At 36.3% G+C, this 27978-nt stretch overlaps 1 protein-coding gene and 1 long non-coding RNA gene across 3 annotated transcripts in view; one reads left to right on the forward strand and one right to left on the reverse strand.

Annotated features, from left to right (window-relative positions):
* The window catches only part of LOC109445186 (uncharacterized), a 74804-nt gene that overhangs the window by 16422 nt on the left and 30404 nt on the right, over positions 1-27978 (forward strand). Inside the window, exon 2 of the long non-coding RNA XR_012497967.2 lies at positions 27733-27912. This is a non-coding gene — a long non-coding RNA (uncharacterized LOC109445186). The remainder of the gene's footprint in view (positions 1-27732; positions 27913-27978) is intronic.
* SCN9A (sodium voltage-gated channel alpha subunit 9) overlaps positions 23391-27978 on the reverse strand; it is a 128665-nt gene continuing 124077 nt past the window's right edge. For both annotated transcript variants that reach the window (XM_019727348.3, XM_088794490.1), the window contains one exon: positions 23391-27958. In XM_019727348.3, coding sequence (XP_019582907.2) covers positions 26769-27958 — 1190 coding nt within the window. In that variant the 3' untranslated portion in view covers positions 23391-26768. The remainder of the gene's footprint in view (positions 27959-27978) is intronic.

Below are 27978 nucleotides of genomic sequence, written 5' to 3' on the forward strand. Positions count from 1 at the left end.
GTTAGCCAGAGTTTATTTTGTTGCTTATAACCAAAGAATTTCAGATGAAATATTTTCCTTCTTGAGTGTAAATCTGAACTGCATCTATATTCCTTATGGATTTAATTAACATAATTATTTTTGAATGTGTATTTCTGGGTACATTTTGCCATTTTAGAAATGGTTTTGCAGAGGCACAGGGTACTAGCTTGCATTTTAGCCCTAGTTAAAGAGAAGAGCAAATTAAGATGATCGCATTCCTGGTCATGCAATAAGTATTTATTCAGGTGCCTACAAAGGGTATATTTCTACGTTTGATTAAGAGGGGGAATATAAAATAATAAAAGCTCCATATTGCCAAGGAAGATTTAATTTCATGGCCTAATAAGGTTGTATTAGACACAACCACAGAAAGTCAAGCAAATGTAAGTCTTAAGTAAAAATAAAACCACAATACAAAACATGTCACATGGCAATCACAGGAGCTATTGCCAAATGAGGACAGAGATAACAAGTGCTGTTATGTCAGGGGAAGGGGAGACTCCTATAGGCTGAAGTGATCTCAGAAAGTTTCACAGAGGCCTGGAGTAGATAAGATTGAACTGGGCGAAAAAGGATGTATCCAGTAGAGCAGTGTTGTTCATTTAAGGATATCCCCCAACTCTGCAAAGCATGCCAAATTCAAGAGAGAACAGCGGTAGAGGCTACATGATAATAATATTCCCACAGCAGCCTCTGGCACACCTCCTGTGTGCCACTCCTTTTACATCCTCCAATTCAACTCTCTCATTAGCTTTCTGACTTTCTCTTTGCTCAGATTATCTGACTTGGAAACTTATTTGATCAAATCTCAGAGCTCCTGATTCTTCTACTTTAGTCTCAGGTTGAAAATTGCCTTCTTCCTCCAATATTGATTTTGGAATGTCCTTTTGGTAATGCCCTTCTTCCAGTTGGCTCCTCTCCTGGTATAAACTGCCCTTTTGAGTAGCACTTCCTGGGTACATGCCAAGCTTCTCTCCTTTACAGTCCCCAAAGGTTGTGCTCAAATAACAGGGAAGACTTGGATAGATTGAGGGAAAGAGACTCCAGAGTGATAACGGGCAGACAAAATAACAAGTGGCCAAGGGCAGATGCAGAAAAGTATATGATATATTTAAGGGAGCAACTCTGAACAATTGAGGTGACAGGATTGAGTGGAGGAATTGTGAAGGATTAAAATGACAAAGCATATTGGAGTTGATAACACTGATAGCACCACAATAATCAGTATAGATTTTTATCCTGTAGGTAATGGGAGCACATCGTTTTTAAGCAGCACCATCTATTATAAACATTGACTGGATTTTAGAAACACTAATTTGGGAAAGTTATGACCAATGGATTGAAAATGGAAACTCTTGCAACAACCTTGATATTAAGAGGTGAGATCTTTGGCGAGAAGGTGACGGCAGATGAAAATAATGACTGATGTGAGAGGTATAATAACGGTCCTAAGACCGTAAGTCCTGGGCTTACGCACTCAATTACCAATGATTACTCTGTAGATTTCAGAGCAGGCCATGACAGGAAAAAAGGATTTTTACTCTTTTATACAAATTGGTTGTCAAAAATCTTCTGATTCTTCAAAACTTTTCTACTTGACATGTGCAGACATAGAACATTTATCACTAAAATCATGGCCTAGGAGAACCCAGCCTTCATCCTCCCACAAAAGTAAACAATTAGACAGATAACAACAAACACACACAGCTCTGGAAGAGCTCAGGATTCCCCTTAAGAAACTTCAATAACATTGTGGAACAAAAAACCTGAGAACACAAAAAGGCAACGCAGAACAGCTTCATTTTGTCCGCTTCATCCCAAACCCCAGGGTGTCACAGCCCAGTGCCAAGAGGTAACTCCCCAGCTAGAAAGAGCCCCCCTCCTCAGGAAAGGGGGAGCAGGGTAAGGACAAGCTTTCCACCCTTTGGGGGCAGTGCATGAAGGGCCTTCATTTTCAATGAAGAGACCAGCAAAGCTAAGACATATAGAGGTGGCTAGAAATAAGGAGAGCGGGAGCTACCAGTGGCAGCCATGTAATGGGAGCTACACCTTACACCTGTTAGAAAGGCTGTTATCAAAAAGAGACAAGGGTGTAGAGAAAAGGGAACCCTGGTGCACTGTTGGTAGGAATGAAAATGGGTGCAGCCACTATGGAAAACAGCATGGAGTTCCTAAAAAATTACAAATAGAGCTATCATGTAATCCAGAAATCCCACTTCTATGTATATCCAAAGGAAATGAAATCACTATCTGAAGAGATATCTGTACTCCCATTTTTATTACATCACTATTCACAATATCCAAGATGTGGAAACAACATAAGTGCCCATTGATGGATGAATAGATAAAGAAAATATAGATTATATACACAATGGAATGTTATTCAGCCATAAACAAGAAGGAAATCCTGCCACTTGTGACAACATGGATGGACCTTGAGGGCATTATGCTAAGTGAAATAAGTCAGAGAAAGACAAATATTAGGTTGGTACAAAAATAATTGCATTTTTTCTGATTATTCTTAACCTTTTAACCCACAATTACTGTTGCACCAAACTAATACTATATGATCTCATTTACATGTGAAATCTCAAAACATCGAACTCATAGAAACAGATCAGAATGGTGGTTACCAGGGGCTGAGAAGAGGGGGAAATGGGGAGATGTTTGTCAAAGGGTACAAGTTTTCAGTGAAAAGATAAATAAGTTCTGGGGAGCTAATGTACTGCATGCTGACTATAGTTAATGATATGGTATTTTATATTTGAAAGTTGCTATGAGAGTAGAGTTTTAATGTTGTCACAATAACAATAATAACAAAGTGGTAATTATGTGAGGTGAAGGATGTGTTTACTAATCTTACATGGTAAACATTTTACAATATGTACATGTATCAAGTCATCACATTGTACATCTAAACTTACACATTGTTATATGCCAATTATATCTTAATTCAGCTGGGAGAAAAGAATTATCAGTACTGTAATATTACAGTAACTCATATTCCAATATCTGTATGCTGAAGGTTTCTTCTAGGCTGAAATATTTTCTCCAATTTAATATAATTTTAAGCATTTTATTGTAAGCCTTGGCCTCTGTAGAGGGCAGTTTAATCTTATTTTTAATGATTAAGAATACATAGTCTTCAAATATCTTTAAGAATTTGATACGAATCAGATAGGATGACATTTACCTTGTCACTCTGTAGTTTTGATTAAAGCTTTTCAAGACCCATTGACTGAAGCAAGGGAAGCCCACAGATCTCTGAAGTGAACCTTGGAATAGTATTTATGTTGTTGCCATATTCAGACAGACAAATGCCCTCTCATTTTCTATGTACCATTTCAATTGCTCACAAACAGGGGACACTTGACAAGGAAGCCTTGCACACGAGAGGAGGCCTGTGCTTGCTCAGTGCATCTCTCTGTGTTGGCTCCTCCCTGTCCTGGTGCCACCGACCTCCCTTCCCCACTCACTGGTGCATAGGCCAGGGCAGGTGCTCTGCTGAACTTTACCATGTAAAGGTTTTTGTTTTGTTTTAAACTAAACTGAAAAAAAAAAATCCTTTTTTTCTGCTAAAGTAACTCACACTTAGTTTCTAAAACCATTCAGACAAAAGACGAAATTCATAAAAGTACAAAAAAAAATCAGAAAACATATGCCAATATCACCACCGAGAGAGAGTAGTGTAAGATGTAAATGCTTCCATACATTTTTATGAATTTATATATACATCAACTCAGAAGAGTTTTAAGGAGTTGAAAGTGCTTAAAATAATTAGAAATATTTTCCAACACACATCCTCTTCTTAGGGAAATATTTGCAAAATACATATACACACTCTCGTTCTAATTGTGATTATAGGAACAATACATGAACAGATATGTGAGGCTGCTTATGATGGTACTTTGAATCTCATGGTGGCCTGCTGCCAGGACCAGAGAGATGGTTTAGTAAATGTGTGTAATTGAGGGTTTCTACACACATTTTATTTCGGAATGTCTCCCCCAGGAGGATTAACAAATGGAAGCAGGACTGACAGATGATTTTGTCTTTGCTACAGCTAGGAAGAAGCACACAAAATCCAGTTTCATTTCCTTGTCCACTGCAGTCAAGTAAATTAAATTAAATAGTTAAATACCATATTTTTCTGTGTATAATCACTTCCATGTATTATGTGCACTCACATTTTTGGCCCAAATATTCAGGGAAAAATATCTTTCGATTTAACTTTTTAATTCAAATTTTTATTTGTACATTTAGGTACTTGATTTTTTGTATTATAAAGGAATTTTAGCATTTATTTTCTAACATATTATGGTACAAGAAATTTTATGTACCGGTAACAAATTTACGGTATTTATGCATCACAGAAGGCCAAGAACTTTTCATCCTTACAAGTTCGTCATCAGTTCAACAAAACCAATTATGGTATTCCAGGGTATTATTTTGCATACGGATATTGTTGTTGATTTCTAGAGTTACACTTTTAACTCATAAGCATAAATAAAAGGATTGAAAACATTTATATACATACGGAATTAGTACTACCCATGTACAATGCACACCCTTATTTTTCCCTCACAAATTTGGGCAAAAAAGTGCACATTATACACGGCAAAATATGATAGTATAGCCTCCATATGTGGTCCTGGAGGGTGGGAACTTTTTACTAGCATAGTGCCTTCACTAGTGTGAGAGAGAAAGAGAGAGACAGAGAGAGAGAGAGAAAGAGAGAGAGAGAGAGAGAGAGAGAGAGAGAGAGCTCTGTAAGAGGAACCAAATACAGCACTGAGTTGACAACTGACAGTTTTAAGAAATAAATGCTCTTAGGTTACTCTATGACACCACAACCCTATTCAGATGACAGGAAAACACAAAAATCAACTTTAGCTGCATAGGAAAAAATAACTGGGAAGAAATTCTCCAAAATACAGTAATTGTTTATCTCACAGGAATATGACTTGGTTCCTTTTCTTCTTTTTTGGGTTTCTGTGATTTTCAAATTTTTACAAAGAACGCATGTTACTTTTGCAATCTGAGGAACTAATCCTCGATTTCAAGGAAATAACAAATGCATGTTCCTGCAGTGTGGTGTGGTCCCCCGCACTGCACAATCAGGCATTGTAGACACCTTTGCTACAAGCACTGTGATTTGTCTTGGCTGGAGAAATGTGTATGAGAAGCCCTCCTGAGCTGGCCAGACTGCAGAGGACTGGTCTGTGATCAACGACTTGTGAATGTATGTTCACGGTTGCCCTCTCTTCAGTTTATACCAAACCTGCAACAAGCAGTGCAAAGACTAAAAACAAATGAGCGAGTGGATGCAGCTCCCCAGAGCTCTCAATCCTTTCTGAGCGTCACCCACAGGCAGCTATCTCTAAGCAGAGTGAGCAGTCTGGAAAGTCACAGGAATCCAGAGCTGTGGGCTGGTTGCTTTTTACATCTTAGGTAATTTAATTAAGACTTACCTACTACCATGTAGGGGAAGCCTTGCTGTCCACAAATACACTTTCTAGATCCATTTTTACCATCCACCTTACAGGGGTCCTTTGATAGTGAGGTCTGTGCAACTTCTGTTTGTTTACTGAGGTGTTCCTGACCTGGCTTCCCTCACTGTTCTAGCTTGCCTGTTCAACACCTTACTTCCTCCACTGTCCCCTGCCCCACACTTCATTCTCTTGATTCTTCAGGCCATTTCAGTGGCTCGTGATAACAGGCCTCTATGAAGCATAGATCTCAGTACTGTGTAAGTACCATGTAAAGATGAAACTAAATGCACAGAGCTCGAGTACTGCTCCGGGATGTCCCAACAACTGGCACAGAGGATAAGCATTCAGGCACAGGGAATTTAAAACAGAAGCATGTTACCTTCAGTACCCTCTCCTCCACCCCCAAACCGTCTTTCTGCCATACTGCTTAGAATGAACTTGGATTGGTGTGGATTTTCTTACTACAAATGAGAGAAGAGAAGGATAACGAAGAAAAGAAAGGGACACTGAAGAAATTTGTTATAAATATTAATTGAGGAATAAATTAGGTGAATTGATCGCTTAGGATCTGGTATAATTATGCCTAAGTACTGTTAACTATTGCTACTGCTGTCATTATTATTCAAAACTGTAATTTTTGTATGTTTTGTTCACTGCTTCCCCCCCACCCCCCACAGTGCATACAACAGTACCTAGCATAGGAGGCTGTCAATAAATATCTATTGAATTCATTATTCCACAAAAAACTCATTGGTTATCATTTCTTTTCCTCATATATTTCATATCACAGACCGTCAGACTTTGTTAGTGAGTTAGTCAAAATATTGTGTCCACTGGGGGTCCAAAAGAGGTTTGGGCAAAGGTTTTAATATTTGGAGCATTTGATACCCTATTCCCTTATTCTTTTTTTGGTTTATTTAGTATACGTTAGAGGTGATTTTCTTGTCCTTTCGTGTTAATAAGCTATTTAAACTATCTCAACATTAAAGTATTACAAGAGACTAAGTTTTTTCTTTGCCAAATTTGTAGCATAAAATAGTAGCAGACGTCTTGTACTTCTTATAAAGTAGTTACAGAGAAGAAAGTATGGCATTTCTTCCTAACTTTTCTTTTTACTCAGCTAACTGCTTGGGTGTGCTTTATACCAAGAGACATATTGATAGACTCAATATGTGTTGCTATGAGTAATATCCCGTTGGATTCAATGTGTCTTGGTTTGAATACTATCCTTTATTGTGGCCCAGAACATTCTAACATGTGCGAAAATAAATCACAATTTTCTTAAATAAATATAAAGAATAAAAATATATAATTTCTAATAAAGTATGTCATTGTCTCTCTATTCCAAGAAAAGACTTTTTCCTGGAATAAAAAGCAAAACAACAAGAATAACAACAAAGCTCAAACCGGATTTCTAAAATACTAATCTAGCTGTATGTATTAATATTCAGTTATATTGCACTGTGAGCTATGTTTACTGAGGTTCAGACAGACATGGAAATGTAGTTTAAAATGGCCTACTCTTTTGCTGTATTGTAAGAACTAAAGAATATGGGTTCATTGTGTTATGTTGGCCAGAGGAACATCAAATAGACTGGGGACAAGGAGAGTAAAACGTTTCCATGAGATTTACATGCAAACAGTAAGTGGGTTCATAATCATTTTCTTTTTCATTCAAGTACACATCTTTTATATCCGTTTAAAATTTATGCTTTTCAATAGGTCTTCATTTCTACTCAGCTAAGCCCATAAACCCCAAAAGATCCCACATAATTATTGGATCCAGATTTACCATTGAGAGTCTTTCTTCTGCTAGACCTTCTACCTGCAGAAACTAAACTTTGTTTGTGGGTCAGGCCACAATTTCTCATTGCTATGATAGCATACATTTTATAAAATCTCTTCCAAATTAGAATGAAAAGTTGGGTACAGAGCATGACACGTCAAGTCTGCATGAAGCCTCAGGGGTGGCAGCAAGTCTCTGAGTGCCAGGGAATGAGGTACCAAGATGGAAGAATAAAGAGTGATGACAAAGGAAATTAGAGGGAACAAGATAAATATAGCCCCATTTCCTTTAACATGGCAGCATTAGAGAGATAGGGGTCAATTTAAACAATAAACAAAGTAAAATTCCCAAGGAAAAAATTAGTCAAGTTTGTGGAACTCTGAATAAAAAGTCACTTTATTCTTTTTCTGACGCATACTAAAACAAGTTTAATTATTTATGGAACATGAAACCTAACTACATTTTGAAGCCTGAAAACTCTTTCATTGACCAGAAGATGGAGCCATTATATAAAGAATTTTAAAAACTTGCAGGCCAAAATGGAACTAGGAATTCTCCTAATTTTATCATTTAAAAACATTTTTTGGAATCTGAGCAATCTGATTTTTTTAACAATAGAAAGGAGGTGATGTGTTTTAACCTCACATATACAAAGAAATAATATATTAGGCGATTAGCTCTAGTTAAATAAGCATACACATGGAAAATGCATAGCTTCTGCCCTCAATGTGTGGATTCTGTAAAGAGACACATCTGTATGGTAGAACAAGATGTTACATATTTATACTGTAGAATTATAAGCACACTGGTTATCTTGGACCAAGGAAAATTTCAACAAGTAGGTAGCTACTCCTCTTTAACATTCTTGTTTGGGATTCAGGATTCTCATATAACAGATGATGTGGGATAACATTTTTAAACTAGGAGGCACACTAATTTTTTAATCCATAATGTACTATCTGCGGACACCACTGTCGTCATACCCATTAATAATGATTCTTCTCTATAACTCTTTAAAGTTTACCAAGATTTTCCCAATTTCTTTTATATACTGTTTACTGTTATCTATACTTACACAGAACAGAAGACAAACAGAGAAGTTAAATGTCGTATTTAACTAAGTAAGTATTGCAGTAAGCAGCAGAGACTGAGTGAGACCCATGGGCGAGCTTCCTACCCCACAGCCTAGGGACAGCCTCCTGGCTCCCTCAGCTGTCACTCCAACTTCTATCATTCAACCCACGCTTGAAACAAACTAGGAAACTGAAGGAATGAGCACTTTTCTGATGGTTCAGTTTTATGAGGAGTCACCATTAGCTGTGTAGAAAGAAATAGCACCTATGGATTAAAATCCAGAGCAACTTCCATTTGAAAAACTTAGTAGCACATTAGAATTACCTGAGGAGTTTCTAAAATCCCAGTACCCAGGCTGCAGCCCAGACCAAATAAAGCAGAATCTCTGGGGTGGGACCCAGGCATTGGTTTTAAGGTTCCCAGGTCACTGCACTGTGCAGTCAAATTTGAGGAGCAGAGGTCTTGACCAGTGTTTCTCCAGGGGTAATAAACATAGAAATTACTTGACATCTGGAGCATTTCTACTCAAAATATTTCTACTCCATCTACTGTATGAAAAGCCTTAGCATCACCTGGGAACTTGCTTGAAATGCAAATTTGGGGGCCACCCTAGATCTACTGAACCAGAAACTAGGCACAGAGCCCAGTATTCTGCAGTGGTTCTCACTGTGCTAACATCTAAGAAATCACTGATTTAGCTCAGGACCAATTTCTTCCTCCTTTTATCTCTGACAGGTGGTGACTCCATCTTCCAAAGCAATAGAGCTTCTCTACCTCATTGACAGTTTTATCCTGGAAACTGATCCATTTTTTGCTTTTCTCCACAACTGCTAAACCAAGGAACACATCCTGTTTGACACTGAGTCACTTTTTCCTTCAATGCCTGCTCCCCTTTATGGCTAGTATGTTAATGTTGAGGGAAGGAATTGATAAAATCTAGCAAAGAAAACAAGAAAGAGGGGTAGAGAGGGGTTCCAAGATTTGTCGGTGTATTGAACTCTGATTAGTATTCTACATTTAGGATTCCCACTCCATGTAATTATATACTCCACATATATTGGTGCTAGCAATAAAATTCACATCATCTACGAGACAGCCAGAGTATTCAGAAAATAACCATGATCTTAAGCGGCAGCTTGACATTTAACCACAGTCTTATTTTGTTTGTTGTTGAGTTTTTGGACTACCACTCCCTAAAACAAATGAAAGATGTGGTCCCCGGAATCAGAGAGATCTAGATTGGAACTCTGATGTCAGCCCTTTCATGAGGGGTATCCTTGGGCAAGTTACCTCAGTTTATTTCCTCATCTCTGACATGTCTAACAAATCAGCTTTATGGGCTGCTCTACAGGAGAAACTGAATATAAAATGTTTCACACTGTTCTTGTCACATGGTAGAGGTCAGTGGGGTGCTGGAGCCAGAACGGACTAGTTAGAGAGGGAAGTGCCCATCTCCTCCCCACTCCACATTCAGTGGCTTCAGGCTGTTTGCTTGAAACTGGGTGTGGTGGGACTATTTACACCACAGAAACTGACAAAAGGTACATACAAATAAGAGCTTTGTTTCTCCAGGAAAGTCAGTTATTAAACATTGGCCAGCAACATCACTGGCAGGCATTCCTTTTGTGGTTATTTATCTCCTGATGGGTTGATTTAGGAGATCATTTCCTTTTCTCTTATGAAGCAAACAATAATAGCCAAACATAGCCCAAAGATCTGATCTGAATGAAAGAACTCCAGGAAAACCCTTTGTCTTGCAGGGACTCTGGTCCTGCTCCCCACACAAGAACGCAGGATATGGTGAGGCCAAAAAGGAACACCAACGGAGCCATGGATAGGGGAGTCATACCACTATATTCTCGATGGCAGCTGGTCGAGACACAAAAGCAAACATCCACCAGTACCTCACTTGCTAGCCACAATATGCCATCTGCTTCTCTGCCAACAAACAACCCCTAGCGTAGCCACGGCAGTTATATTAGTGGCTAATGGCTAACCGGTAGCTGATGGCCACACAGCCACAGTGGATGGCCATCTGACCACAGCTGATGGCCATCTAATAACCAAGCCAGCACATATTCACATGAGGCCGAGAGACTGGAAACTGCTCTCTGGGACTCTGTCCCCACACCCTTCCCTGCCATCTTCTCCCACAATAAAGCTCCAAAATTTCTCTGTTAAATTCACAGACCCGTGGAAAAGGTAATAGTAAACTATGAGCACACACATACCTTTTCATGATGTTAGTCCATCAGAGCTTTTCATTTTCAAGCCAAACTGACAGAGTTTAGGGCCCTGAAGTAATCTATTTAACTAATACTCAGCATTTGTCAGATGTCGGCATTTTAAGGATGCATTTTAAGGAGACAGCTAAAATAAATAAGGCCTGTACCTCAAGGGGTTATATTGGTTAATTGAGACAAGTAAACAAGTAGATAAAAATCACAATAATATTAGATAATCGTAAATGGTAAGATGAAAAATGAACCAGTTTAAAGTGGTAGAGAACAACTAGGGCAGTGGGGTTGCTTTAAGCAGGCTGATGAGGGAAGGCCTCTCCAAGGAGGAAATATTTGAGCTGAAACCTAAGAGGATGCAGCTGTTTTCGGAATCAGAGGAGACTTCAAGGTGGAGAAGTGTAAGAGAACAGGTCCTGAGGCAAGAGTGGGGTTACTGGGTCGAAGAACAGAAAGTCAAGGGAGCGAAAGTGCTATGAGTTTTAGTAGAAGGTGGTGCACATGGGGTAGGGTAGTTAAGTATGGGCCAGATCAGGTTAGGCTCTTTAGAATGTTAAGAAGTCTGCCTTTCTTTCTTTCTTTTGTTTTTTTTTTTTAATTAAAGTTTCTTGGGCTGAAAATTGTTAGTAAAGTTACATAGATTTCAGGTGTGCAATTCTGTAATACATCATCTATATATCACATAGTGTGTTCACTACCCAGAGTCAGTTTTCTTTCCATCACATACATTTGATCCTCCTTACCATGATCTACCACCCCTCTCTCCCCTTACCCTCTGGTAACCACTAAACTATTGTCTGTATCTATGAGTCTTTGTTTCTTTATCTTGTTCCTTGCTGTTTTCAGTTTTATATCCCACATATCAGTGAAATCATACGGTTCTCGACTTTTTCTCTGACTTATTTCACATAGTCTAATAATCTCAAGATCCATCCATGTTGTCGTAAATGGCATTTTTCATCTTTTTTTTGTTATTTTTTTAAATTGGAGAATATTGGGGAACAGTGTGTTGTTATATTTTAGGTTGTCAAGTTGTTTTTTCAATCTAGTTTTGGGGAACGCAGTTCAGCTCCAAGTCAGGTTTGTTGTTTTCAATCTAGTTGTGGAGGGCACAGCTCACTGGCCCATACAGGAATCGAACCGGTGACCTTGGTGTTATGAGCACCTTGCTCTAACCACTGAGCAAACCAGCCACCCACCAGTGGCTCAGCTCCAAGCTCAAAGCCATTGTTTTCTATTTAATTGTGGAGGGCGCAGTTCACTGGCCCATGTGGGAATCATACCGGCAACCTTGTTGTTAAGAGCTCGTGCTCTAACAAACTGAGTCAAACAGCTGCCCCATATTTTATTTTTTCTTATAGAAGAATAGTATTTCATGGTGTATATATACCACATATCCTCTTCCAATCATTTATTGAATGACACTTTGGTTGTTTCCATGTCTTAGCCACCGTAAATAAAGTTACAATGAACACCGGAGCACATATATTTTTATGGATAAATGTTTTCGGATTTTTTGAATAGACACCCAGGAGAGGGATTACTGGGTCATATGATAACTCTAGTCTTAATTTTTTGAGAAACCTCCACACTGCTTTCCTGCATTTCATGCTAAGTGCATGAAGAACCTGAAGAGGAATTGGGGCAATGGGGAGAACGGCTTCATCTAAATTAGAGTTTCAAAGAATCACTCTGCTCTGTGGAATAGATTGTAGGAAATCAAAAGTGGAGCTAAGAGACCAGTTCCATGGTTACTACAACTGTCTAGGCAAAAGATAATAATAGTTAGGACTAGGGTGAAGGTGGCAGAAATGAAGAGAAATGAGCAGATGTGGGATAGATTTTTTGTGTGTAAGTTTTATTAAAATCATTGGGTGGCATTGGTTAGTAAAATCATATAGGTTTCAAGTGTACAGTGCTATAATACATCATCTGTATATTGCATTGTGTGTTCACCACCCAGCATCAGTTCTCCTTCTATCACTGTCATGTCCAGCATGATGAGGGTTGTGGGGAGCGAGGAGGATGGCGCAGGGTTAAGAAAAGACAGTAGCCATTAATAGAGTTAAATGGGGCCAAGGGACCGGCAGCGCGGCAATAGCTTTTATTAGTTAGGTGGGGAAGTAAAGGAGATAAAGCTTGTTAATCTCAAGATCAGTGAATTCCGTGCACCATAATAGGAAACTGATTCAAGCCAATCACCCTTGCCTGCAGGCAGCTGCACCCTAAGTCTCAAGTTCCCCAAGGGAAAAACACATATGCATATGGATAGATGGAGAGTACATCATTGAATCACTTCCCTTGCAGGTTTTGGGAAGGAAGGCAGCCACAGAGGCAGAGGCTTCCCTTAGCCTGGGGAAGGTGGAGGGCTGTGCCCACGTCTATGAACCCTGTGGGTTCTCCTGTTGGTCCCCACGCGACTGCACCTGGCTTGAGTTGTTCCTTCCGTGAGGAATCTTACTCGTCATTGACTGACCAGCTATCTTTTTGGGGCCAAACAAGGAGGAAGGAGGTGCAAACATAAAGGTTTAGCAAAGTCCCTGAAAGGATCCATCTTACAGACTCTCCTTTCTTTGGGGGCAGGTACAAGGAGACAGACGGTTAAGCTGCTGCGTGGTGACACATCACCATATATTGGTCCCCTTTTTCCTTTTCCACCATCCTCCCTTCCCTTCTGGTTGCCTGTGTCTTTGACTTTTTGTTTGTCTTGTTTGTTTCTGGCTTTCAGTTTGATATCCCACATATGAGTGAAGTCATATAGTTCTCAACTTTTTATGTCTGACTTATTTCATTTAGCATAATAATCTCAAAATCCATCCATGTTGTTGCAAATGGCAATATTTCATCTTTTCTTAGGGCTGAGCAATACTCCATTGTATAAATGTATCACATCTTCTTTATCCAATCATCGATCGAAGGACACTATGGTTATTTCCATGTCTTGATCACCGTGAATAACGCTGCAATGAACATAGGGATACATATATCTTTACAAATAAATGTTTTCCGATTTTTTGGGTAGATACCCAGAAGAGGGATTGCTGGGTTGTATGGTAATTCTATTCTGAAGTTTTTGAGGAACCTCCATACCATTTTCATAGTGGCTGTACAGATTTACACTCTTACCAGCAGTGTATGAGGGTTCCTTTTCCCCCACAGCCTCTCCTATGTTTGTTATTTCTTGTCTTGTTGATAACAGACATTCTAACATGTGTGGGGTGGTATCTCATTGTGATTTTGATTTGCATTTTCCTAATAGTGAAGTTGCACCTTTTTTCATTTATCTGTTGGCCATTTGTATGTCTTCTTGGGAGATTGTCTGTTCAGGTCCTCTACCCATTTTTTAAATTGGATTGTGTGTTTTTTGTTATTGTTGTTGCTGAGTTATATGAGTTCTTTATATATTTTGGATATTAGCCCCTTATCAGAAAGGTTGTCTCTAAATATCTTCTCCCATTCAGTTTTGCTGGGCAGAAGCTTTTAAGTTTGATGTAGTTGTTTCTACTTCCATTGCCTTTGAGGTCAAACTCATAAAATCATCTCTGAACCCAAGGTCTGTAAGTTTAATATAATTCTGCTATGCAATTTATTGTTTCAGGTCTTATGCTTAGGACTTTGATCCATTTTGAGTTAATTTTGGTATATTGTGACAGATAGCAGTCTAGTTTAATTCTTTTGCATATGGCTTTCCAATTTTCCCAGCACCATTTATTGAAGAGGCGTTTTTTTCTCCATTGTATGTTTTTGGCTCCTTTATCAAAAATTATCTGTTCATATTTATGTGTTATTTTTTCTGGGCTCTCAATTTTATTCCATTGATCTGTGTGTCTGTTTTTCTGCCAATGCCATGCTATTTTGATTACTGTCACCTTGTAGTACAAATTGAAATCAGGAAGTGTGATACCTCCAGACTTGTTCATTTTTGTCAGGATTGCTTTGGCTATTCAGGATCTTTTTTGATTCCATACAAATCTGATGTTTTTTTTCTTATATTTCTTTAAAAAATGCCATTGGGGTTTTAATATGGATTGCAATAAATTTGTATATTGTTTTGGATAATATGGCCATTTTAACTATGTTGATTTATCCAATCCATGAACATGTCTTTCCATTTCTTTGTGTCTTCTTCAGTTTTTTTTAATAATGTCTTATGGTTTTCAGGGCCTTGGTATCCTTTGTTAATTCCTAGGTATTTTATTTTAATGTTTGTTGCAATTGGAAAAGGAATATTTTTTTCTTTTTCTGAAATGTCATTGTTACTATATAGGAATGCAATGGATTTTGGTACATTGATTGATTTTGTATCCTGCTACTTTACTGTATTTGTATATTGTTTCTAATTAGTTTTTTTGTGTGAAGTCATTAGGTTTTCTATATAAAGAATCATGTCATCTGGAAAATGTGACAATTAAACTTTGTAATTTCCAATTTGGATGCCTTTTATTTCTTTCTCTTGGCTGACCTCTCTGACTAGGACTTCCAATACTATGTTGAATAACAGTGGTGATAGGGGGCATCCCTTTCTTATTCCTGATCTTAGAGGAAAAGTTTTCAATTTCTCACCATTAAGTATGATATTAGCTAAGGGTTTGTTATATGTGGCCTTTCTTATGTGGAGGTACTTTCCTTCTATACCCATTTTATTAAGTGTTTTAATAATAAATGGATGTTGTACCATGTCAAATACTTTTACTACATCTATTGACATGATCATATGATTTTTATCCTTTATTTCATTTATATGATGTATCACATTGATCAATTTGTGTATGTTGAACCATCCTTGTGCCCCTGGAATGAACCTCATTTGATTGTGATGTATAATCTTTTAAATGTATTTTTGTATTTGATTTGTTAGCATTTTATTTAAGATTTTCGTATCCGTATTTATCAGAAATACTGGTCTGTAGTTTTCTCTTTTTGTGTGTGTGCTATTCTTATCAGATTTTCATATCAAGGTGATGTTGGCCTCATAAAATGAGTTAAGAAGTATTGCCTTCTTCAATTTTTTGGAATAGTTTGAGGAGGACAGCTATTTAATTACCTTTGAATATTTGATAGAATTTATTAGTGAAGCCATCTGGTCCTGGACTTTTGTTTTGGGGGAGGTTTTGAAGGGTTGTTTCAATTTCCTTACTGTTGATCAGTCTATTTTGATTTTCCAGTTCATGATTCAGTCTGGGAAGGTTATATATTTCTCAGAACCTGGCCATTTTTCTAGGCTATTGAATTTGGTGGCATATAGTCTTTCATAGTATTCTGTATGATCCTTTGTATTTCTGCAGTATCCATCGTAACTTCTCCTCTTTCATTTCTGGTTTTGTTTATTTGTGTCATTTCTCTTTTTTCTTTAGTGCGTCTAGCCAGGGGTTTGTCAATTTTATTGATCTTTTCAAAGAACCAGCTCTCTGTTGCATTCATTTTTTAAATTGTCTTTTTGTCCTCCATTTCATTTAGTTCTGCTCAAATTTTTATTATTTCCTTCCTTCTGCTGACTTTGGGTTTCATTTGTTCTTTTTTCTAGTTTTCTAAGATGTAATGTTAGGTTGTTTATTTGGGATTTTTCTTGTTTCTTGAGATAGGCCTGTAATGATACAAATTTCCCTCTTCATACTGCTTTTGCCACATCCAAATAATTTGGAATAATGAATTTTCATTCTTGTTTGTTTCTATATATCTTTGATCTCTCTTTTTATTTCTTCCTTGACCTAGTCATGTTTTAGTAGCATGTTGTTTAATCTCCATGTACTCATATTTATGGTTTTTCCCATTTTCCTTTTGCAGTTGGTCTTCAATTTCAAAGCATTGTGGTCGGAGAATATGCTTTGTATGATTTTAATCATCTTAAATTTGCTGAGGCTAGTTTTATGTCCCAATATATGGTCTATCTTTGAGAATGTTCCATGTGTGCTAGAAAAGAATGTATAATCTGATGTTGTAGGATGAAGGGCTCTGTAAATGCCAATTATGTCCATTTGGTCTAATGTGTCATTTAAAGCTGATATTTCCTTATTGGTTTCCTGTTTGGGTGGTCTATCTATAGCTGTCAATGGTGCATTTAGGTCACCTACTATAACTTTGTTTTTGTCAGTTTCTCCCTTTAGTTATCTTAGTAGTTGCTTTATATACGAGTATTTGGTACATATTGATAAGTGTTATGTCTTCGTGTTGTATAGTCCCCTTTATCGTTACGAAATTGTCCATCTTCATCTCTTGTTGCCTTTTTTATACTGAAGTCTATTTTACCTGATATCAGTATGGCTACACCTGATTTTCTCTGGATACCATTTGCTTGGAGTGTCAATTTCCACCCTTTCACTTTGAGTCTATGTTTGTCCTTGTAGCTGAGATGTGTCTCTTGGAGGTAGCATATGGTTGGGTTTAGTTTTTTGATCTAATCTGCTACTCTGTTCCTTTTTATTGGTGAGTTCATTCCATTTACATTTAGAGTGATTATTGATATGCGGATTGCCTATAGGCATTTTACCTTTTGTTTTCTGGTAACTTGGTATCTCCATTGTGTCTTTGCCTTTATGTTTCTGTCTGTTATTTTAGTTTGGTGGTGTGCTGTGATTTTTTCCCCCTCTTTTTTATGTTGTGTCTCAGTTCTTTTATTTCTTTTAACTCTCAAGTCTCTCTCTTCCATCTGCATCATTTCTAGGTTTCTATCTTTGAATCAGTAATTCTTTCCTTCATCTGATCAGCAATATATTCTAAGCTTCCTATTTCACTCTTTATTTCTTTTATTGAGTTTTTCAGCCCCAGAATTTCTATTTGGTTCTTTTTTAAATTTCAATGTCTTTGGTAAAATACTCATTTTGTTCATTGATTTTATTTCTGAGTTCATTAAACTACCTATCCAAGTTTTCTTGCATCTCACGGAGTTTTTTCAGAGCTACAATTTTGAGTTCTCTGTCATCTAAGTCACATATTTCCATCTCTTTAGCTTTATTTTCTGGAGATTTTAAAATTTTCTTTCTGAGCTGCCTTGTAATCTTGGTTATTTATGGTAATTAATGGATTATTTCTCTACCCAGGCATCTATGAGAGCGAATTCTGCAGCATGTTGATATGAAGAGCTCTTTCTCTTGCTTTCCAGTACATAGCACTGGAGCATTTTATTTTCTCTTGCCCTGTTCTGACTTCTTGTGTGGTGGGAGATGTTTCGATGAGTAGATCTCTCAGATGTGTTTGTGTGTAGCACAGGGAATCCTTTGTTGAATTACAGCTGTTCAACTTGTTGTAACTTCAAGGGGAGAGATCAAGCAGCACCCCTACACCGCTATGTTTCTGACATCAGGTTTTGTAGGTTGAACCGATAGTGCTTGTAGATACAGATTGGATGCCTATGTAAGGGAAGGAAACAAGAATGCTCTTATTTTTTTGTTTTAATTTGAGGAACATGGTATATATTATGTCTAGCAGTTAATTTCTACTTTGAGGTCGGTTTTAACGAGAATAAGTTGTTTAGTGAAGAAAAAATCAAATCTTTACACTTATTACAAGTCGAAGGAAAGAGAGCCGTTCACAGTGCATCCTTTATTTCAAGTCCTTCCTCCTAAGATAAATGATTAATACATTTATGGAATATCTAGATTCTCAAATAGTTTGTGTTATTAGTGAAATGCAATTACAATGCAGTGGAAAATGATGCTTTAATTAGATCATAAAATAATTACTCTTGTAAAAAGAATGAAAAAATATTGAAACTGACTAACTTAAGCCTCAGGTTTAATGAGTTTCCTTGAATAAATTGTTTTTTCCATTTCCTTACTACTTTTTTTTTTTTTTTTTTTTTTTTAAAGCTATTTCTAGGTTTGCTCTGGAAGGCATTAGAAATGGAGAAAAAAAATATTTTGGAAGCCCAATTTTCATTCTTACAATATTTACCCTGCTAGTGTTGGAAAGGTGAATTTTATGAGAGGTGGTTAATAGTTACATTAAGACTAACATACTTCTTTATTGACTCATCCAATGTGGATTTTGCATCTAGTATCCCAACAAAAATGCTTGCATTAAATGATTGACACTTTATTGTTTAGTTATGTGACAACTCTGTAGCAATTTGTAATGCTGATCAATTTCTCTTTCTTAATATTCTGTCCACTCTCCTTAAAATCTCTTTTTCATGCTTCTACTTGCATGCATACATTCTCGTAGACTGAATTTGTGGATTCAACTATCCCTAGGAAGCAATGACTTCTGGACATGTGTCTCTAACCCTGATGTCTTCATTGAACTTCGGACCTTTTTATTCAATTGCCTGCAGGACTTCTTTACTTTGGCCCATTGTACCTCAAACTCAACACATTCAAAATTAACTCTCTCTCAGTGTTTAAGACTCCTTTAGACTACCTTGGCTAGATTAAGTTCTTCATGATATTTCAATGATATGATATGGAAACATAGCACAGTACTATTATCATTGGCTGATTCTTTTAGGACACAGTTGATGCTCATTTTATGGAATTTATGACTGAATGCTAGATTAAGAGGTACAACAGAAAATTCATAGTAAATCATTGCCCTTTAAATTTCTTACCATGTACTTATGTACTTTGGAACTACTTACAGCCACCGGTCTCTCTTACAGATGAAGAAACTGAGGCCCAGAAAATATAGTACATTGTTAAAGTTCACAGTCACATTGTTAGTAACAAAGATTTAAACTCATGATATTGCATAATGTGCTGCTGCTGTGTATATGTTTGCACATTTACATTTATTGACAATGCTTAAAGGCATAAGGTGGTATTACCCTCTGAAAAACGGAGCTTAGATTTCTTTAAGTGCTTTCAGTGTCATGTCTAATTTGCTTTATTGATCTTATAAAGAGGAAGAGATTAGTTTTGTTGGTTTTAGCTCCCAAGATGACAGAAACAAGGGAGAAAAAAGAGTTCTCTTACTACAGGAGGAAAGAACTGGACAGGAAGAAATGCTAATAGGGAACAAAAGGCCAAAGGCTGCCATTTTAAGCTGCCGTCATATTCCTCAGCTTTGTGCAGATCAAAGGGCTTTGTTTTTCTATACAAGCACTGGCTTCTTTAGACCAAGCCAATCAGGCCCATCTAGCTTTGGGCACGAGAATTAGTAAATTTTTAACTTTATTTCAAAGAAAAAAAATATGCTTATCAGCAAATATTCACTTCTTGCCTGCAGTCATTCTTCAGATTTCTCATATAGGCTGTGGCTGACTCACAAAGTTAAAGTAGATTGTTTCTCTTGGTTTTCTTGGCTCTCTCCCAGATCCTTTTCTGCCCATAACCTAGCTCTAAGTGGTATTCTGGCTGAGGTTTGTAGGAGGCAGACCTATTTGTCTCTAAAATAAATGGACAATGTGTAATTCTTTAGAGATACACATAACTTTTCTTTTAGTTGCAAGTGCCAGGGCAAAATTAGGGTGATTCTAAGCCTGTTAACAATCTTTGTTCATAATTTATGGTCGAAATGAGATTGTTAGGGTAAAATGAGTATACAAAAGGAAATAAATTAGACACAAAAATGAAGCATGGAGGAATTCTTTCCCCACCTCTGTTTCCTCCCAATCCTCTCTTATCAGAGCTGATTTTATTGAGGGCACCAACTAGAACCAATATATCAAGAGTTACTGAGTTGTTTAGGAAGATTACAAAATAATTCTCTTTACCAGTTTCTTAAAGGGAGTCAAAATAAGATTTTGATATTTAAAAGTTTGGTAGTTGTGAGCTTCATGGGATTTTTAAGAAAAAAAAAATTTTCTTTTCTGTAGAATTTTGTATCTATTTCTCATCTATAAAATTAATTAAAAATAAATAAATAAATAAATAAATTTTATTACAAAATTAGTTCTTAATTTCCACTATGTAGAACGAAATCAAGGACAATGATAATGTCATAGCTTCAAACATAAACACAAATTTGTACTCTATAAATTTCAATCTTTTCTCATTAAATCTTTGGCCTGGACTGCCAGAGTGAAATGTCTACTTTCAAGTTTTTAAAAAACTCACTTATTTTTAGGAGTCAGAAGGAAAATAACTATTGGGAATGAAAAGTTAGCTCTAGAGTGATTTTTGTGCGTGTGTAACAACACAGCTTATAGATGATTGGAATGAATAACTAGAGTAATTCTAGAGTTATAAAAATTTTCAGTAAAAGAATCTGCACAACCTCATCTCTATTTTTAAGTTATGACTCCCAATTATGAAGCTTTTGAGACAGGAGCATCCTGATACTCTTGTTCTAAATATCACAAAATAAAACAGTATATAACATAGGTAATAGAACATGTAACAAAACATAATTGAATATATCTGACATATACATGACTTATAATGTATGATACAATCAATATATTACTCTGATATTTATAATCATTCAAGTGTAATCATTTCTGTCGCCTCAAATAAAACTCCATGAAGGAAGGGATTTGTGTCCGCAATGTCTGAAACAAGGGTGGGCAGATTGCAGGTGCTCAGAGGATGTTTATCGAATGAATGAATGAAAGAATGAATGAATGAATAATTCATGTATGATGTTTAATTCTCTTTGAACATAAAATGAATTTCGCTAAATTGGACTCACAAGAAATTAATCAGGAGTCCAAAAACTGAATTCGTGGATTTGTTTTCTTAGGCTGAGCAGAAGTGAAGGTGTCCACAGCTCTAAATTACTGATGAAAGATAAAAGTAAATGAGTTTTGGTGAACCTTGGGATAATTGGAAAACTTTGCTTACCTGTAGTCTCAGGAGTCAAGAGACTTGCTTAGACTTCATCTTGGAACTGCTTTTTTTTTCAATACAGTAAAGAAGTTTTCTTTGGTAATACTCGTTTCGATTTTGCTAAGGGTTTAATGCCATTAAAATCAATTCTATTGAAAATTCTTAAAGGTTATGAAATCTCAATGCATTCTGAGTTGAAATTCCCATTGGGGCCACCGGCTAGTTAGTACAGTAGGTAGCCTTTGCAGGCTGTCTTCTTTCACTTAGTAATATGGTTTGTCTTTGTTTTTCATTATTCTGATTGGTTCATAAAGACATTCCAAGCTGTTGCCAATCACCTAGTGGAAGTTTACTAAAGAGAAGACATTTTGTCTTGTATGAAACAAAACCAAAACTAGGACATGCCAGCAAATATTTCATCTGGAACAGGCGTAATTTTTGGTCAATTCTATTTGGTTTTCAAAATTGCTAGCAAGCTCCGAATCTTTTCTGTATACTTATTGTGCATCATTTTATCTATTACTTTGTTGCATTTCAATTGTTTATAAAAATATTTTAAATGAAATTCAAACTAGAGCATGATACACACCTTACACATGCCTCCTAAATGTCTTAAAATTGTTTTTTGTTTTTTTCTTGGTTGGATCAATTGGTAACGTAGGAATCTAATTACATGACTCAGAGTAGGGAGTAAAGTGTAGCATGTTTTCTCTATTGATTGTTTATAGCTATCAATTATTCATGTTCCTCTTCCTGTGTGCATCAAACGCTGTTGCAGCAGAAGTCTCCTCTGCTCTAGACGGTATGCAATTTTTTCCTCCCTTGAGAGAGATTACCATGTACTTTGCAGCTCATTTTGGTAGGATTATGGTATAGTGTTATCTATAGCAAGGAAGAATTTAACTCTTGTTGTGGGGATTTCATGTGATTGCCAATCAGTTGTGTTGAGATGGATAATAGTACTCTTCAGTGATTCATGTTATTTTGTAGTGACTATCACTGCCAGAACAGAAGTCTCGAGAATATTTTATGCCCTTTTACATGCCATTATAATAGTACACAAGGTTGAAATAATGCCCCAGCACAGTAGCAATTATTTATAGTATATTTTAATTAAAGACCAACGCAGGATTGGATGCTCACAGTTAAATAAAATAGAGCTCTGGATTTGACTATTTAGCTAAAAATGGGAATTAACACCTCCCCAATTTTTCTTGGAATAAGCTAAACTTTTGTAAATATGCATGTTTTCTCATGTTAGCATGTTGTTTGAATTCACAAATATCAAAAATAGCTCAATTTTGAAATATTTTGGTGTATATGTCACATCACTAAATGTTCACTGCATACTAAAAGGATGCATACTCTTTTGGGTACTATATTTACAAAGCCATACAAAAGAGGACATATTGTCATTAACATTTACGGAGAATTTATTGTGCTCCAATATGATAGAGAGGTAGCCTGGACTCACAGATTTAGTGGCAAATTGACTGCCACACTTAGTACTGCTACCAATATAAACTCTTGATTCTGTTGTCAGACATTGTTCTAATTGCTTCATGTGGATTTTCTCATTCTATCCTTATGGCCATATTGGGAAGTGGTATTAGTATCTTTATTTTATAGATGAGAGAGCTGAGGCATGTATTTGTTAAATAATGTATTTAGGAAACTCAGAAAGTCATGGCTTAACTGGGATGCAAATGCAGTTCTGATTTTCGAACCCAAGCTTTTAGCCTTTATGTATGCTATATTATCTCTCTCTCTCTCACACACACACACAATGAATACTGTCATTATGTGGCTAAATGTATATTTTCACTTCCTGTCTCAATTTTCTCCTTTGGCACAAACTCTGTTGTGGATTTCAATGAATTGCTTTGGAATTCTATATTCTTTATCCCCATCTTTCTCATCCTGGAAGACTTCTGATGGAGGACATTTGAAACTGTACATCTTTCAATTAAAAAAAAAGCTATCAGTACTTGCAACTTAATTATGGATGCACTGAGTTTATCTCCTTAAAGGTTATTCTTACAGAAACAGAAAATACATGCAAGCATGATTTTATTTTTTTTGATGACTTTTATTTATAGATTCTATTACAGTGTGTAAGTCTCAAGTATTACTATAATATAATGGATGACAATCTCAAACTCAAATATGAGCATTCATAAATGTAGAAAATTTGTAAAGAATTCTATGTAAACAGCATTACTATATTCATGGCTATTAATTTATTTTTATGAAGCAATTATTGTTTTTTCCCAAGAATATAACATAATAAACCACAAATATTTTTAAAAATTGGTGGCCTCTATACATAGGTCCTAAACCCAGATCTATTACTTGGCTATTCTAATTTAGCTGGTTCTCCTTTCATTACTTCCATTAACATTTCTCCAAAATTGCTCTTTTGAACTGCTTTATTTACATGTGCATTTGATCGTAACTCTTTTTAATAAAGCTTTCAAAATTCTATAAAATCATGCTGAACATTTTGGGTTGAGGTTTAACAATCAGGATTTAGAAACAGCCCACAAGCCACTTATGTGTTTTGCAAACGATATAACAATCAAAGAGTTAACTGAGATTCTCTGACTTTCATTCAAATTGTATATATAGATTTGTGCTCAAATTTGTTTGCTTCCATTTTATTCTAACTTAAATTTTACAGTGTAACTGTCACCTAACATCATTAGGTGAAGTGATTTCAGTGATTATGTAATTTAAATATTGGTATGATAATGCCTTCTGGAAGGTGATATCTCATAATTGTTACAAAACAGTAACCTACATGAAAAGTCTAATTTTTCTTCAAACTTACACTGTACTAAATGAGATCTTAGTTCCAAATATTGTTTTTAATTGATAAAAAGTAAAAATTAGACATTTCTGGGAAAACATGTATGTGTACAAAACCTGACTACGTTATGTTTAAAAGAAAATTATAGTTCACCATGAAATAGGAGAAAGAGTGACTGTAAATTTTTTTGAAATGCTAAGAAGAAACTATGTTGAGGAACCAGTTGCCAGTATTTTTTATTTTACATAAAAATCAGGCAATATAAAAACATTAATAGTAAATCACGCATAAACCTGCCTACCATACATCTTTTCATAGTCTATAAATATGCAAAATGCAGTAATATTTATGTGTTTAAAATAATAAGGATACACTTAATTCAAATGTGAGATGATATTAATTTAATTTAATGTATTAAAAAATCTTATAAATGTAATATATTTTGTAGGGTTCCCTAATTAAATTGTCAAAATATATTTTCAACAGGCTTAGCTGGTATGTTATGCAATGCTCTACATAGTCTAGGAAAACACTGCATGGTATCTTTCATATTAAATAAAAAATGTGGCTCAAATAACCAAAGATGAGTGATTGAACATAGGTGTAAACAATCTTTAGCCCTATATTTATTGATAATAAACTAGACTGATATTAAAAACAAAAAAAACAATCTTTGGCCCTAGATTTAATTTTCTATAAACCTTAGGACAAATGTCTACATGTGACAATCTCCCTCATGGATGTTGTAAAACACATCACAATTAAATTTTGTTTCTATATAGGAAGTTCTGTGGAAATGTCTCTTTTTCTCTTTTTCACATCTGTTTTTTTTTAGTCTCTTCCTCTTTCTGTCTCTCATTGTCTACCCATACCTCTTCATCTCTACAGGGATGTTTAAATCTCCTTTAATTTTAACGAGCCAGAACAATAAATATGTTTGAGTACTTATTATAGAAATATATTAGGTTCTTTTTAATTTAAAAAGCAAATGAATGAAATACCTTCTATACGTTTACTTTGAAAACTCCCATAAAATCTAAATAAAACTACTTTCTCTTTACATAACTCAGTTTTTGCCTGCACATGAATAACTTGATAGGAGAAAGATCCCATATTCCTGAAATAAACTTATGAAAAAAATGCACTATAGCCATTTCCTTTCAAGCCACTATCAATAAGAATTTCTTAAAAACTAGATTTATAATCCTCAGTAGGAGAACAACAGCTAAGCAAAATGAGTATGTGCTTGGTGAATTATAAGCTCAGGGTACTTTATTGATTGATGCATAATATACCTCATAACCATAGCATTTTAAGCAGAAAGTGTCATCTGCCTCATTTTACAGATGATAGAGTCCCAAAAGGATTACTAGTATAAATTAGGAAAGTTAACTGGCAAGAAAGCAAGTTGGTAAGAATCCCAGTTGAATGCACTTTCAGTCATACCACAGACAAGTGTGAGTTGAAAGGCTGCCTTACATTATGACTTGAAAGCTTGCTGTACACATTTAAGGTTTTGTACAGGTGATGCAGTAAATACTGTGCCCATGTCATGATCTGCACAGACATGTACCATGACATTAAACAGCCACCTGTACATCAGGGAGCATTTCACTGGGGGGAAATATCAACTCTGCTTAGTGCTAAAGGATGGCTACACAATACTGCATGAGCAAGCAGAAAAATGTGACAAAAGAGCTTAAAAGTTGGGTCATTATTGGTATGATTGGCAGCGCAGTCCAGTATTAGAATGCATAAATAATAGTAAATCAAGCTTTCTTCAGTGGCTTCTTGTCTCAACTATCTTTATTTTTTTTCTTTTGAGGAATGTGATAAGTACTTAGAATAATTTTTCATGTTCTGTGGTTGCTGTATGCACAAAGAAGAATATAAAAAAGACAGACTATGAAGCACAATACTCTAAAGATAAATCTTATCCTGGTGGTTATATGAGTCAAGAAGAACGAAAAGTATTTGTTGAAATGAATAGCCTACCTGTTTGTAATCCCATAGCATTTTACAGATACATATAAATTGGTTTTGATGCAATATAGAATACATTTAAGCACCTCAAAATCTAGAGTGACCTCTTTACATGGATAAAAGAGTCTTGCTCCCTAATAATAAGATGTTTTAATTAAACATTCACTATTAATGTCCATTCCTTCTATTAGGACATTTCAGTGCAAAGCCAAGACAAAATACTTTTGTAGATATCCAAATGATAGGGTGTGTGTGTGAGTGAGTGTGTGTGTGTGTGTGTGTGTGTGTGTGTGTGTGTTTATATTTTATCTGCAAGGGAAACATGAATATTTGCAATCCTGTGAAAAGATGACAAGGCAGATGTGAATATGTTTCTATATGGTCTTATGATTTATTAAAAGCAAATAAAATTAAATTACCTTGGCTTGCTGTAATTAGTAATCCTTATAGAGTTACTCTTATAATTCTTACAGAATCATTTACCAGTGCAAAAATAGCCATCTGCTAACACTGCCCACCTATCTTAGGGAACCAGAGCTAGTGACTGCACTGACTTTGAGAATATTTTGATAAAAAGTTTTGGCATAGACCTCCTTAAAAGAGTCTTATTAACACAAATATATCACCTTCACAGGCTGTAGACAGTGTATCAAATATGAAGCTCTATTATTTGCTTTCCTTGCCATCTTTTCCTTTGTCTTCCTTTTCTGTTTTGTCTTTTTCATATTTCTCTTTGTCTGGTTTTGTTACACTATCATATGAAGGTGGAGAATTGGTGGATGCAGTTGCATCTGTTTTTTCTGGACTTGTTTTCTCATTAACGTTGCCAAAAACCATCTCTTTTTTATTGGTCAAATCATCATCTCTGTCTCCATCTTTTATGTATATACTTGATATATTTTTGACATTTTGCCGTAAGCGGTGACGTCTGTAAGCACGCTGAATGACAGTAGCAGACACATCCTCTTGTTTTCGTTTTAGTGTAGTTGTGATGGGCTCATAGGAAACTTTAGAAGGATTTGCTGACATGAACCGGTCTTCCATCTGTGAACGAAGAGAGTCCATCTCTCCACTCTCACCCAAAACACGCTTTGTAAAGGCAAATAAAATATCGAGGCAGTGGATCCGGTCGCCATTGACCATGGGCAGATCCATGGCGATGAGCTGGACTTTGTTTGGCTTTGCTATGAGAAGAGGAGGATCCAGGGCAGCTGCAAAATCAGAGAGCTTGGAGAACTCTATAAACTGGGTGGCATCGGGATCAAACTTCTCCCAAACCTCGTAGAACATCTCAAAGTCATCCTCGCTAAGAGGTTCAGTACTTTCTTCAGTAGCAACACTGAAGTTCTCCAGGATGACGGCGATGTACATGTTCACCACAACCAGAAATGATATGATGATGTAACTGACAAAATAGAAAATCCCAACAGATGGGTTCCCACAGTCTCCTTTAACTGAGCTTCCAGGGTGTTCTATTTGAGGGTCGCAGTCAGGAGGTCCACTGTTGAGAATAGGTGCCAACAAACCATCCCAGCCAGCAGAGGTGGTAATCTGGAACAGGCAGATCATGCTGTTGCCAAAGGTTTCAAAGTTGAACATGTCATTAATTCCAGCTTCCTTTTTAACATAGGCAAAGTTGGACATTCCAAAGATGGCGTAGATGAACATGACCAGGAAGAGCAGGAGGCCAATGTTAAACAACGCAGGAAGAGACATCATCAGAGCAAAGAGCAGCGTGCGAATCCCCTTGGCCCCTTTGATCAGACGTAGGATTCGGCCAATCCTGGCCAGACGGATTACTCGGAACAAGGTAGGGGACACAAAATATTTTTCTATCAACTCAGCCAGAAACATTCCTGGTGTGGAGGGAAGGAAT

The sequence above is a fragment of the Rhinolophus sinicus genome, chromosome 17 (assembly GCF_057876585.1).
Source record: "Rhinolophus sinicus isolate RSI-liver-muscle chromosome 17, RSI-T2T, whole genome shotgun sequence".
Lineage (NCBI taxonomy): Eukaryota > Metazoa > Chordata > Mammalia > Chiroptera > Rhinolophidae > Rhinolophus > Rhinolophus sinicus.